General features: G+C 38.6%; 2 protein-coding genes across 4 annotated transcripts in view; both read right to left on the bottom strand.

Annotated features, from left to right (window-relative positions):
* Positions 1-16: 16 nt before the first annotated feature.
* On the bottom strand, positions 17-5,298 carry LOC122405807 (leucine-rich melanocyte differentiation-associated protein-like). Of its 3 annotated transcripts, none has more exons than XM_043410794.1 (4): positions 3,901-5,298; positions 1,691-1,954; positions 1,329-1,589; positions 17-1,092 (listed from the first exon to the last, which is right to left on the bottom strand). In XM_043410794.1, exons 2-4 carry the CDS (start codon positions 1,894-1,896, stop codon positions 858-860), a joined length of 702 nt encoding a protein of 233 aa, XP_043266729.1. In that variant the 5' UTR covers positions 1,897-1,954; positions 3,901-5,298; the 3' UTR covers positions 17-857. The 3 variants fall into 3 exon arrangements, with proteins under 3 accessions (XP_043266729.1, XP_043266727.1, XP_043266728.1); XM_043410792.1 differs by lacking the exon at positions 3,901-5,298 and adding an exon at positions 3,505-3,809; XM_043410793.1 differs by lacking the exon at positions 3,901-5,298 and adding an exon at positions 3,249-3,472.
* Positions 5,299-6,644: 1,346 nt separating this feature from the next.
* Scp2 (Sarcoplasmic calcium-binding protein 2) overlaps positions 6,645-14,429 on the bottom strand; it is a 60,411-nt gene continuing 52,626 nt past the window's right edge. The window contains exons 3-7 of the mRNA XM_043410795.1: positions 11,823-11,875; positions 11,554-11,673; positions 11,325-11,439; positions 10,670-10,767; positions 6,645-8,828 (exon numbers count right to left, since the gene is read on the bottom strand). Coding sequence (XP_043266730.1) covers positions 8,721-8,828; positions 10,670-10,767; positions 11,325-11,439; positions 11,554-11,673; positions 11,823-11,875 — 494 coding nt within the window. The 3' untranslated portion in view covers positions 6,645-8,720. The remainder of the gene's footprint in view (positions 8,829-10,669; positions 10,768-11,324; positions 11,440-11,553; positions 11,674-11,822; positions 11,876-14,429) is intronic.

Here is a 14,429-nt window from a genome sequence, read left to right as displayed (position 1 = left end):
CTCCAGCAAAACAAGCTCTGTTGATAGACTTTTTGATTGTTTTATTCGCAATCATTATTTCTTGTTAACAATCATCTTTTCTTTAACACTTTCTACAAATATACATTATACAAAATAAAGAGTATTATTACTGAAAAAAATGATATAAAACTTGACGATAAGTGTTGCTCAATATAAAACTGGTATAAATTTGTTGACTGTTTTAAAATGTAGTTATATTTATTCCATTACCGATCTTCTATGCCTCGGAAGAGCTGCGTTTTGCCAGTCGTATCACATGATTAAACGAGGGAATAGAAAGTGAGTGATTGAAAAATTGAATGGAACACGAGAAAAAATATTTTACACTCACTTTCGCTCCCATTTCGTTCCTCCGAATTCTACAAAATAATCACGAAATATTCACTCGTTTTACGGAATTTTCTAGATAAATGCAAAATACTTAAAAAAATTGTAAATATCGCACATTTCGAGTGACCAAGTCACAAATTGTGGGAATTTTCATTGAGGAAAGAAATTTGTAAACTTCCTTTTCCTGGTTTCTTTAAACCTAATAAAAACTTAAAATGGCACCAAAGTACCGAATTTGGTACGCAAATCCTTTCGAAAATTTGGATGGCTCTGCTGCTTCACAAAAGCTCGTCGATTGTTAAAAAAACTTTGTCACTTGCTCCATGGTTTATGATTTTTACACGCTGCTCGATGCCTCCGCTCTTTTGACGTGTCGTTTTATCCGTTTTGAATAATCCCGCGGATAAAAGTGAGCAGGAAAAATTTCTCCGCCAATTTAGCTGTACCGAGGAGGCTGAATTTTCGGAAACTTTTCTAAGTTACATGATCAACCTGATAATACTGTTTCATACGACAAGATTCGGCGTTTGTATTTTCACTCTGTCCGGCATAACAGGCTTGGAAAAGAAATTTGTTATTTTAGCGTGTATCAACTTGAGGCATTCGGGCAATGGTGCGTTTTCGGCAAAGTTCTCGAAAATTGGCCGCTTGAAGAGTCTCTTTGCCTCGATTCTCTGCTCTCGGGTCACTTCTCGGTCGTCGAGATGTATCAGCCGTGGAAACCAAGAAATTACGAATAACCTGGAAAGGAACGAATCATTGAAATGTTGAATGGAAACAGAAAACTGTGAGAAAAACGATCGTTAAAATTTAGCAAATTAAATCAAATTATTGTTTGCAAAAATTTGAAATAAAAAAAAACATTTTCGCCAATATTATTTTCATGCATGCAAGAAAAAATTGGAGTTTTGTAACAATTCTTCGAAAAAAATTTAAAAAATGCGAATTACTCAAATGTGACTAACACAAAAATTCACCTGTACTGTAGATAATCGTAAAACGTTCCTCCGTTGAGATAACTTGGTGCAGCCTTGTTTCCCATGAGACAGAGATAACGAAGATTAGGAACACTCTCGTACAAATTTTTCACAAACGGAAACAAATCAACGATGTTGTTGTGATTCAACCAAAGCAACTGTAATTTTGGCATGTGCGGTAAACACGTGAATGAGTCGATGCTATTGTGATCCAAATTAAGGGAGGTAAGATTCTCGAATTCGGCTAAAAACTGAAGATTCCTAAAAGTCAAAAATTAGCATGTTCAATGTTCCTCTTATTTTTGGGACACTCGTCCAACATGAAAAAATCATTAGAAAAAACGTTGCTGCCTTTTTCTTACCTACAAAATTTATTGTGACTAAGATCCAGCGTGTGAATCGTACTTCCATAATTCTCGATAATGTCGAATGGCATGTAAAATAAATTTTCAAACGCGAGGGAAAGTGTCTCGGACGAATCAATCGTCGCCGCGTCATCCGCGCTTGTGGAATTATTTGGATACCGCGAGTGCGTGTCCATGTAAATCAACTTCCCCAGTGACGTCATGGCGTACTCTTTCACCCTTTTCTTATCGTCTATTTCAAGATCATTCCCCCTGCCCAACCTAAATTATCGATATTAAAAAAAAACATGAGGATAAAAATAAATGAAATAATTAACGAATATTTTCAGATTTTACGACATTTTTTTCAACTAATCAACAATCAAGCAAACTGATTCATTTATTTTCTACCTTTTCCCATTTAATTTTTTATTTCTAAGTGGGTTTTGCATGAAACAAAAATTTGCATGAAATCAAACTGATTTTGTGATTTGCCTGGTAAAATAATACATTTTTACCAATCGGCAAAGAAGCAAAAAAGACAAATGAGATATTGAGCGACGATGATTCATCAGCTGCTCAACTCAATACTTTTTATCACACATTTCATGATCAATTTTCCATGAAATTTAAAAGCGAGTTATTAATAATCAGCTATTCGGAGAGCTTGGGAAGCATTGAGCGAGCCGGCGAAGCAAAGCAGATAAAAAATGCTCCAAGTTGAGCATGGACAATGGTAAATCTTATTTTGTATTGTGGAAAAATTTCTCATCTATTGACAATTGCAGATTGTATTGTCATTCGCACGATTTTTACGTAACTTTGATTATACAATGGATGTGATCAGGAAGTGAAAAAAAACCTGATTACTTTGCAGTTCATCGAGCTAAGGCAGTTTGGAAACATGAACTCATGGGGTTTGATTTATTTATTCTAATCTTGGACAAGAATTTTGTAATCGAGATCAATTGATGATAAAATAATCATATTTTCAAAAGACGTGAAACGTTTGCATCAAAATGATAAAGCTCAATTGCGAATTACACAAGAAAGTGATCTATTTTAGTTATTTTGTACAAGTAACCTGGACCAAATTTATTTTTGCTATTTGTAGAACACTAAAAAGTTGAGATCAGTTCTTGATGAGTTACTATGAAACAGACTAGATTTTTGGAAATATTGGTTCGTAGAGGGAAAAAAATATCTCTTGGTTTTTCCGACTATTGAAAATATTTTTCATTGTTGATAAATAGAATCAACGTTTATCTCATATGCAAATATTAGTCATGAGAGCAGAAATGACCTTTGAACGAGGACAGGAATCTTAGTCTACGTAATCTCGGATGTTTATCAAAGCAAGTGTCCATTATTTTCGAATATTTCTTGAGAATTTAGTGAAAGTGATCTACTATTTTCTAAAATACAAGTTTTCAAATATGAGTGCAAACTTTGTCCAAAGGCCTACAAACTCCAAGTATACTTCGAGGGCTGAGTAACAAACTTCAATGAATATATTGGAATCGTTGAGCAAGCGCAGAGCTTTTGCTTTGTTTAATGCAAAAACTTTAATACTCACATCGCGATGAACTTTTGACGGTATTACGTAAAGTTATTCGATGGAAACGATTAATTCGATAAGATTTAAAGCACTCACGATTCCTTATCTCTCTCCCTAACCTCTGGAGATATTCAGCGACATTGGAAAAAAATGATTGGACTCAAGAGTCTCAGGAGTTTACTCGCAGCTGGTATAGAATTTTTCGCGTTGAATTGCGATTCGGATCGTGGAAAAATTGGTTCGAAAGAGAGATGGATGAAAAAACTCCATTTACCTCTGTCGTGCGTCGCACGATAAGGAATATTTCAAGTACATATATCGGCACGAGAGCACAAAGAGAACTTGTCGTAATTTAGTACGAAGCCGTGTTTTTCCAGAAGCGAAAGATTTGTTAATAGTATGTTAACAATTAAAAAGGCACATGGACACACCCAAGAGTATCTGCACCGTGTATGATAATAAAGGCGTTTGAGCGATGACACAACAGGTTTTGAGGTTAGAATTTACGGGTTTCGCGTTATATAATAACACGCAAAGCTGATTACGAATAAAATACGATTTGTTTCCCACTACCGAAATACCATCCGGAGCTTGTCTGTTTTGTTTTCGTAAGACATCATTCAATCGTGCAAATCGGAGAAGGAAGAGGGCAGGAAATAAAATAACTTACCGAACTTTCCTCCATTCTCTCGCGTTCGAAATTGGTGAGCAAACTCTCGGCGACCCGGTCGGTAAGCACAACACGGGTAGACTGACCACCAACGGCGAAGACGACAACGAACCATTCGGAAATGATACCGCTGATTTGCTTTCTCAATGCTATTTAAGCGGCCGGCTCTTGATTTTATTGTATTACTGTTTTTTTTTACATTCACCAAATTCTCCTTGCACTCTTGTTTTTCACTGGAATCGTCCGTTGCTTACCAGACACTGATCTTTAACTGCTTTCACACGACACTGAACAAAACACGTCGGAGCTACTTGGAATGCAAGATAGGAATACGAGGGAGTGCGGATTCAAGCGTTGTTTTATCATCTTTCCCGCGTACAGTCGTGCGCAAAAAGTGCTATTATGTTTTTTCAATAATTCCTCGATTATCCTGGAAAAATGTTTCTCGCATTTGCATGTACGATCAAACGTTCGTGATGAATATATCGTGACTGCCGTTGAAACCATCAAAAACGAAACTTCAAAAATTTCGATTCAATAGAGAAGGAGTTTTTTTTCCGGACCTCGTTATAGTTACCTACGAAATGTTTATTTTATTTTTGTATGTAATCCACAAACGCGCTTTAACCGCCATTATTTTATCAAACACTGTTTTGACTATGTATTATTGGGTGCGTTGGTGCGTATGCAAGCAGCGCTTTTCGCACAATTCAGGAGTGAACAACCTGTAGAACGCAGGAAATGGTTGAAATTGGAAGTTTCTTTTTTCATCACATCCTTTCCGCACATGACTGTACATTCTCAAATGTCGGAAAATTTCTTAGCGATATACTCGAATCATCGATTTCCACCAGTGATAAAGATGCAGCAATATCTATCGAGGCAAACAAATAAACAAAAGACAACCTACAAATCAGCATCGTGTGTGAAGAGTTCCTTTGCGTTGAATTTCATGCAATCATAGCACAACTACGAATGAAATATACAGGTTTGTTTTTATACATTAATACATATTTTTCATTTATTCAACAATCGTCATCTCTTTTGCTTTTCGAACGTCATTCTCGAACTAAATAATTCTGTTATCGTGAATAATATATAGATCAGCATTTCTCTTATAAAGGCGGCTCTTTTTTAGTATAATTTTTTTCTCCGTTAATTTTCGTAGCTGCGTGTATGTTCCTTTCACACTCACAAAATAGTGTGTAGAAACGCGAGACTGTTGGATTACAATAGAGTTTCGGTTTCAATATTTCTTCCTACGATATTTCGTAGTGTTATATTTTTCTTTTTTTTCGTAAAGCATATCCCAATGCACGGTATAGAATAAACGTGGAAATGATAACAACCATGTAACATTATGGCCATAGATTATAATAGAAGAATATTCGAGATAAACCCAGATAGACAAACGTGCTGTGAAAAAATTAGAAACAGAATAACTACAGCAACACGACGTTACGATTCGGAATAGCATGACGTAAATATTGCATATTTTGCTTCCGAGTTGAGCTGCAAACTAACGGCACGTTGGTAAATTTGGCAGCACAATTGTGAAAAATAATATTAACAAGATGTCGGCAATACGCGTGCATGCGTTACAACAACAGAACGGCAACAGAACAGCAGGCCGTGCTGTTGCATTGCCGAATAGTGTGAGTAATGTAACAGCAACAGAACAGCAATAGAACAGCACATCGTGCTGCTGTATTGCCAGCAACAGAACAGCACATTGTGCTGCTGTATTGCCAGCAAAAGAACAGCACATCGTGCTGCTGTATTGCCAGCAACAGAACGGCAAAAATAATTTTAACAAATTGAAAAAAAGCGGCCGTTCCGAGGGAGACTCGATCCCGGGACCTTCGGAGTCCTAGTCTGATGCGCTATCCACTACGTTACTAAACGTCTAATATTTTAATAACATCGAAACTCTTATATAAATCACGGAGGAATAGCTTTTTTCGATTTATTCAAATTATTTTTGGTATTCTATTCGTATCGCCTTCACACTGGCGATACCACTGCCTGCTGCTGGATTGCCAGCCAAAATAATGTAGATAAATCGAAAAAAAATAATCGTTCGCTCTGAGCGAGATTCGACCCCGGGAGTTTCGGAGTTCGAATCTAGTGCCGTATGTACTCCGTTATCAGCATATTGTACTTACATACTAACAAAATTTATATGTAAATTGTGAACCAAGATTTATATAGAAGTTTTGTTGTTTCTAAACTATAAGACATCTAGTAGCGTAGTGGATAGCGCATCAGACTAGGACTCCGAAGGTCCCGGGATCGAGTCTCCCTCGGAACGGCCGCTTTTTTTCAATTTGTTAAAATTATTTTTGCCGTTCTGTTGCTGGCAATACAGCAGCACAACGTGCTGTTCTATTGCCGTTTCGTTGCTGTTACATTACCCACGCTTATTCGGTTAATACAACGGCACAGCGTGCTGTTCTGTTGTCGTTCTGTTGCTATTACGAATTGGCACGTCGTGTCGGCGTATTGTGATTCTTTTTACGGTATTAAACGCAATACCGTGCCGTCATAATAAAGCTTTATGCGGCGGCAAAAGATACCATATTTGTGTTTCAAAATTCAATTTCGTGCCGTGTTATTGCTGTAATTCTAGCGCAAAATATCTATCTGGGAAGAGGTTAAGTCACGCATCCGAGACTCGAATTTCGAACAATAATTTATCAGATTCTAACACATTTTGAAGAATCACGAGGAAAATATTGACACACTTTTCCTAAATCATGTTTTTATTTCCGAGTTTAAATCAACGATCTCCTCGAGTTTAAATGAATTCAGAATCACTACGAAATACGTTAGTTTTCGTTACAATAAGTGAGGAATCAAGGAAACACGTGCTAACAATTTCGAAAGGAAATTTTTTATCTCCATTTTTACGTGAACTTCGTGCTCTACAGAGTGAGATGGACAGAACATAACCTCCTCATGGCGTACATAACTTTGATTTACCTCGAGCAATTTATATTCAAAACGACCGTTTTTGAGCTTTTGTTTTTTTAAATCTCTCCCCTACGCATCTTTACAAAAACGATGCCTATGCTGGTAAGAGGGTCAATAATGATAAGAATTCATTTATATTTTCGTGTATTCGCATCGGATAGTGTAAGAGCAATGTAGTGAAGTAATTATCAGTAATATTATTAATATAATTGTCACACCGGGTTAAACCCACTGACGTGATTCGAAACGAGCACAGAAAACAATGTATCGATGAAAATAAAATACGAGAGACACACGCGCGACGAAGTGCGCGCTCGACAGAAAATTGAGGCGCTTTCTCCGCGACAGAGCGATCGTCCCGTAAACATAACCAACAAAGGTTGTAGCTATTGACGCAGTTTGGCCTTGACGCGTGGCACTGTACACTCATTATTTTTCCGCCATTTCGTGTCTCGTTTCTCCCTCGTTCTCATTTTTACCATCCTTTATTTGCTTCGTATATTTCTTCTCATTGTTTATTATTTTCTCTAACGGACATGAACTACAATGTTATTATTTACAACGACAGAGATACGTGTGTACGTCTACTACGTATTCCGGACAGCAGGAAAGGGAAAGAAAATACACTGCGCTTCGATATTATATTCTTTCGGGCAGTGATTGATATACCACAATGTTTTCATTCTCATTTTTAATATCCGCGTTCGCTAACTCTTTTTCCATCGTTTTCCAAGTAATTTTCAGCTCGGTAATCATTAAATCGAACTCAGAACAAAACTGAAGGGTAATTTATTCAACCGATCCGCGTATTTATATATAATATGGTTTATTTTGTGTAAATCTCCGGAGATATGTAGCTTTGCTTAGCTTCTAGAAATTCGAATCATTCGAAAAGCATGAAAACGCGTAGCGCTCAGCGCCTGCTTGTGATTCATTTTTTCAGTTTCTTTCGTCGCGCGATATGAATATATATATTTTTATGTATTTATCTACTCGATCGTATTATCTGATTTTTGCGTGTCCGATCCAGTGTTTTTTTCATTCTTGTACATTTCATTGTTTATAATCGTTCGCGAAAGACTCTGGAAATGTGTGTATATACGTGCGTGGCGGCTCGCCGAGACTGGACATCGATGTACATCGCGTTGAATACTGAGGAAAAAAGTGAAAAAAAATAGAGAATAATTTTCCGGCTCGTCAGCGGTGAAAACGAAGGACAAATAGCGTGGAAAATCGACGATTTCGCTTTTTTTTAGTCTCGTTACTGTTGACTCTGTGCTTTTCTTTTAATCTGCAACGACACACACACGTTATTACTCGACACGATCACGACAGCGATGATTTTATACACTCTATTACAATGCAATATATGTATTTTATAATCTTTTTTCTTCTTCTGGGTTATTTTTTTGCTCTTCTTTTTTATTGACTTTTATTAATTTTTTTGTTTTGTTTTGTTTTTGTTTTGTTTTTATATTACCGAGTATCTTTTGTCTGCTTTCATTGAAATATTTAATTTACATCGAATCTTGCGATGGATCAACCAAAGCATGGATATCGAGAAAGGAACAATTATCTAGAGATATACAGAACGATTATGCCGACAAATCGTCATTTTATATATTCTGCGACGAAACGAGAATTTGAATTTTACGGTTCGTTAACGACTCGAGCGTTGCAAGGTGGCGCGGATTCAGCCGTTGATTTTCGTTTTTCTCTTAATCTCTCGCTCCGTTTCTCTTCTTTCTTAATCTCGTTTTTTCTCTCGCTGCTTTATTTGTTTTGCTTTGATGTTTCTCCACGATCACGCACGACGTGCTCGCGTCGATGGATGGAAACGAAAATTCTTAGAAGGAAGTCTTGCCGAAGACGAAGTTTCCAGGCGCGCTTGGGTCGTCGGAGGAGAAAAACACCTTCCACAGGGCAATGAACTTCTCGCGGTTGACTTCCTGGCCCTGCAGACAGAAATATCGGAATTAGGGTCTGAAGATTCGAGTTTTGCCGAATATCTCCCTAACTATGCGCTTTTCGGAACAAAAGGTTTAGCCACTTTTTTCAGTGAATCGATCCAACTTTAAGGAGGGTGGATCACGAAATCAAAATAATCAGAATTTGATCAAATTTGGTGATAACATTCTTTAGCATCAAGTATACAAATACAATTTTTTTCAAATTTTTTTACCACATGGTTATCGAATAATTGAGCGTTAAGGTGGCTCCTCCACGAGACAGTTAAATTAGGAAATTATTTAAATTTGGCATACGTATTGTTTAACATATGAACAACCCCTCTATAAAATTTTAACAAGTTTCACCATCCCGAACCCGAGGTATATGTAATTGAAGTTGACTCAATTAACACGTAACATATGGACCATGCATAGGCAAACGGCACATTATTAATTCTACCGCTAGTACTAAAATTATGAAGTTTATAAAAAACGAGGAGGAGCTAGAGCAGGCTATCACAGATATTGTGAAAAAAAATCAAGGTGATTAACCATCTAGTTTGACAGATATAGTCTCGAGAAGTACGAAGGTTTAGGCTGCATACGATATATTTAGCAAGCGAACAAGCGAATGTCGTCTGTATAGGCAATCTTTTCTGTGTGTTGAAGCGTAACTCGGATAGTTCCGTCAAAAAATTTACTCGCGATGTCAGATCAAAAATACTTTTAGAATAAATTTTACGAAAGCAAATGATATTTATACTATATCTGCTGGCATCGAGTACGTATATAGGGTCTTTACAAAGTTATTGATTACGATCCCAACGAATTATCAACCCTTTTAATATGCAGACGGTACACAACTTTTGGTTGGGGCTGTCGCAGAGGATCAACCTTAAATCGAAGTTCTTATGCACGAGATGTATAACTGTATACATGTAAACTCTATGCTTATACACGTGAACTTTAATGTTCAATTACTCGAGAGCTATGTGGTAGAAAAATCTAAAATAAATTATATTGTCTTATATATTGTTAAAGAATACATTTACCAAATTTTATTAAATTCTGATCATTTTGAAATTCTTAATACTTTTAACATGGCTTCGCATGGCAACATTGTATCGTCGTGATCCACCCTCCTTAAGGCTGCGCAGTCGGATTTCCAAAAAAATCTTTTTTCATTCTTCAAAAACCCGCTCAAAGTTGCTAGTGCGCGTAAAAAGCACTTTTGCGGCTATTGGATTATGGAAGCAGGTTTTTAAATAAATGGCACAAAGTTTAAGCAGAGCAATTATATATTTTATTTAATGAACTTTACTCGAAGAGATCTATCGATTAACTGAGCGTTGCAGTGGTCGAAAAAGTGACTCTGACTTTAACGACAAAGGGCCTCGTGTCGACCTCTTTCTTTATCTGTATATTCGTTATATAAACAAACTTCTAGGACTGCGAGCACGCTCTCATGTGTATTGTTTAATATCAAGTTTTATTACTATGCTGATGGATTATTTTTGCTCATATTCCAATAGCGGTTAAATATCTCTCGTAAAAAATTAAATTTTGAGTTTCGAAAAAAATCCTTACAGAGCTTTGCAGACGAGGGCCCATGCTTTAAGGGAACAATAGTCCACTTTGCAACCCTTCCAAAAAGTGTATTTATTTTGGAGCATGAAGTCGCTATGCTCCCTACTTTTAGAGAGGGGATAACGATTTCTTAATATTGGGGGTTTTACTTATGAGATGCTCATCTGTAAATGCTATTCGTGTGATGAAAAAATGTTGGGGTAAATAAATTGTGATAAATAAATGGCTGCCTCGCTAACGATTTGACGAGGTCGACTCACCACTTCGAGCTTTTTGAAGGCTTCGCGAGACTCGGCTTCCTGGACGCCGTGACTGCTGCAGACCAAACTGAACTCGTCCTCGTCGATCGAGCCGTCCCCTGAAATATTGGAAGCGTTCAGAGAGCCCTCGTTGTACTCTCCCAGGCGAAATATAACGGAAAGAAACTGCGCATTCGGGAGGGGAATCGAAAAGTTTTCGAATCCATTGTGCAGTGGAAAAGTTTCTCGAGACTAACAACCATTTCACGAGTCTCGATACCCTCGCGCTAAATCGGCACGGGGATCCGCTCTAACAATATAAATTCCTACGAAGCGCTCGGGACTAATGCACTCCGAGGATAAGACGCGAACGCAGCTCCGCCGGAAGTTCGATAAGGTTATTAATTGCTCGCACGTGATGCTTCCCAGGCTTCATGCTCACAGTGCGAACCCCAAACTCTCAATACGAAGCTACTTCAAGTTCGTTAAGACATTGATGTTTTTACGAGCCGTAAAGAAAGTGACGCTCGGATATTCCTCAGCGAAAAGTGTCTTGCTCCAATTCCATGGGAATTTTCGATGGCCCAAGAAATTACGACGACAAACATTTGTCTCCGTATTCGTAAACAAAGCGAGTGCCCGTGCCCGTGTTTTAACTCGTCCCATTGTAACTTACCGGAGGAATCTACGAGGTCGAACATCAAGTTCATGTAGGTCTGCTGCCACTCGAGGGGCTGAGACGGATCCTTCGCGTAGGTTTCCCACATCGAGTACCATTCGTCGTGGCTTACCTGCGAGCATTATTAATCGTTATTTCGAGGCTCGATTATCTCACGGGGCTGGGGATCTCATTGGAGAAGAAAAATAAAGTCGGGCTCTCGGTCATTGTGTATACGTAGACGAACCTGTCCGTCCTGGTTCTCGTCGGCTCCCGATTTCAAGCCGTCCCAAACTTTCTGAAGAGTTTCTTTGACCTTCTGGTACTTTTCGTGTCCCGGGGCCCAGCCTCTCGACTCGCATATTTTCTGATAAAAGAGGAGAAACGAAAGGCATCGATAATTCCAAATGTCGCTTCTGCGTTCGGCAATAGACGTCAGTTAATCAATGGAATCGTTGTTTCTTCGCGTCGATGCAGCATTTCGGACGCGCGTAAAAATGAGCGGAAAAATCTCACCTGGACCGCGAGGTCAACGTCTCCCGCGTCGATGCCACCGCTCTCGTTGACATCTGCACGGAACATAAAACAGATAAAAGTGAAGACAGAGCCCGATTCATCGATCGCGTTCTAAAAGCTGTTGTTGTAACGCTGAAAGTTTCACGGGGGAGATTTATCGCGCGAATCTTGAACGGATTCGAAGTCGGGATTCGCCAAGTGAGATTAGTTGCTCGCTCTAATTCAGTGAAATCCATTCGGGCCCGTATTTATATAGATTGCACGAATGGGAATGCTTTACAAGGGGAGTGGAGGCCCGAATGCGACTCCTGAGACTCGTGGAGGGCAACGCAGGGCGGTCGTAGGTCGAAGGCTAAAACGACCGAGCGGAGGGACCCGGTGAGAGGAAGAGAAAGAGAACTGAGCAGCAGCAGCGAGTGTAGCGACGAACGGAAAAGCCGAGCGCGGAGGGAGGGCGAGGGAATTCCTGTTATTCTCCACACAAATATACAACCTACAGCCCCGCAAATAAATACTTGGTTTTTTCTTTCCAGCAATATATTTCAGTTAATCTTTCCACAGAGGCTTTTTCCCACATAAATCTTGGCCCCGGATCGCTTACCCGCGCCGCACGAGGAAGCATTAAAAGAATATTCATAATACGAAAATAATGAAGTTGTACCTGAGGCGATCGCACTCGTGAAATTCATAACTTTATTCCAAGGCATTAATTTCCATCGAATTGTTCATTGCACCGAGCAATTAAGTGAAACAAACATCAAGTTACTTCCCGGATATTTTTCGATCTCGGCCTCTATTCCTCGCAGTGAATTTTAAGGCGGTGCGACAGCCAAGTCCCGCATTAAAAGTAGGGTGCAACTCCTTCCTGCGCGTGTGAACGTCATTCCTTGTGAAATACGTTCGAAAAATCATTCAAATTATCGTTAATGATCAGCAAAAAATATATGCTTACGATATTTTACTAAAATTTCATAATTGCTCGTGATTACGATTTTTATTACAATGATTTTGTTCTCAAACACTGGACGGTGGATCATGTTTTTGTTTTTTCATTTTTTTCTTCAAAAAATACTCTAACGCTGTGCTTTTAAAATCGAAATCGTAAGAACCGTTCTCGAGCTAGTTCGAAAGACATTTTTCGTTCGACGATTACCATGTGCTCGGATGGAGAAACGAGGGAACTTTAACTTGCAATATCTGAAATACTTTACGATGGAACTACTTTTTTTTTGAATCGATTCGTTTGATTTTCCTGCGCAACATATAATTTTTTCGAAATTCTCGTAAGAAATCGGGCTTTGCTATTGAACGACCTTAATGGACAATCGCGCGCGACAACTGCAACGGAGCTACCACCGAAGTAATTTCATCGTCGCAGTGATAATTCGAGTGTTTGACAGAGTGCACGAAAAATACTGTAATTTTGAGTGTGTGGAAATAGTGCATTGTCGGGAAAAGTCTAATTAGTTGGGTCGTGTTGAAAAAAAAGGAAGTTAGCTCGTTCCCACTTTTGCAGGGCCCAGCGAACCGGAATCGCGGCGCATGCTCGGAAGAATTTCCACGAAAATTCCGGAGAAAACGCCCTCGTCCTTGTGCAAGTGCTTGAAACATATTTTTCAATGAGTTTCAATAACTTCCTTCGAAATCGTTAACGAGTAGAATTTTCAGGAATCGACCCCGCGTCACTGCATGCTTGTTCAGGGCTCCATTTTTCGCTCGTGGGTTCAGGTTCTTGAAAAAAATGTACGACTTTTTGGATTAAAAAGGATTAAAAAAATTCCAGTTTCGCACGCTCGAGAAAAACGGCGCACGAACGAAACTTTTGACTGGCAACCGGTGCGCCGGACGTCGCACGAGTTTGTGGTACGAAAGCCAAACGAATTCTTCATCATTTGACAAGCTCGTGAACACTTGTACTAGAATGAACCAGAAAACATGCCTTTTCGACAAAATTCCGACTCGCTAACTCTGCCCATTGACTTTTTCTCGATTCCCTCTCCTTCTGTTGACCCGAGAGAAAAAAATAATTCTCCGACACGATTCTGGTGCCGGAATCATCGAAAAATTCGACTCCATCGGTGCACTCGTTATCGGAAAAAACGTCATAGTCAAGCCAGAAAGTTTCTTCTTTTGCTTCCTCATAGAGGAAGCTATGTGATGATGAAAATTTTTTTTTTTCCAATTCTCAATGTCAATGTGCTCAAAATGTCCCAAAACATCGAAAAATCATATCTAGAAAACATGTCCGGACGTGTGTGTGTGTGTGTGTTTGTGTTATGGCACTGCAAAATTAAAATGCTTATAACTCGGAAACGGTTTGAGATACAGGGCTACCGTTTTGCACAGATGTGAATCTAAACAAGCTCTTCATTCTCTGATAATTTTGTCAGAATTTGTAAAAAATTACGAATCCTACGACGTTTTGAAATTTTCATAAAAACGGTGTCGACGCTCTAACTTTCGAAAATTTTAAGACTTGTTAATAATTTTTTTTTTATAAATTGACTATCATAATAGGAAGGTTGGCATTGAATTTGGGGAATATCGGTTGAGCGGTTTAAATTTTATGATTTTTTGAATTTTACGAAAATATGAATTTTTCAAAAA

Source organism: Venturia canescens, chromosome 2 (genome assembly GCF_019457755.1).
Source record: "Venturia canescens isolate UGA chromosome 2, ASM1945775v1, whole genome shotgun sequence".
NCBI classification, from domain to species: domain Eukaryota; kingdom Metazoa; phylum Arthropoda; class Insecta; order Hymenoptera; family Ichneumonidae; genus Venturia; species Venturia canescens.
The sequence above is the reverse complement of the archived record's forward strand: the minus strand, read 5'-3'. Positions and strand labels throughout refer to the sequence as shown.

What these genes read in the sequence shown, in the direction of transcription:
- LOC122405807 (XM_043410792.1), bottom strand. Translation starts at nt 3,545, where the DNA reads ATGTACTTGAAATATTCCTTATCGTGCGACGCACGACAGAG. An exon ending in TCGTGCGACGCACGACAGAG is followed by an intron (nt 1,955 to 3,504) that starts GTAAATGGAGTT and finishes TCGATAATTTAG; the next exon opens with GTTGGGCAGGGGGAATGATC. An exon ending in AGTCACAATAAATTTTGTAG is followed by an intron (nt 1,590 to 1,690) that starts GTAAGAAAAAGG and finishes TTTGACTTTTAG; the next exon opens with GAATCTTCAGTTTTTAGCCG.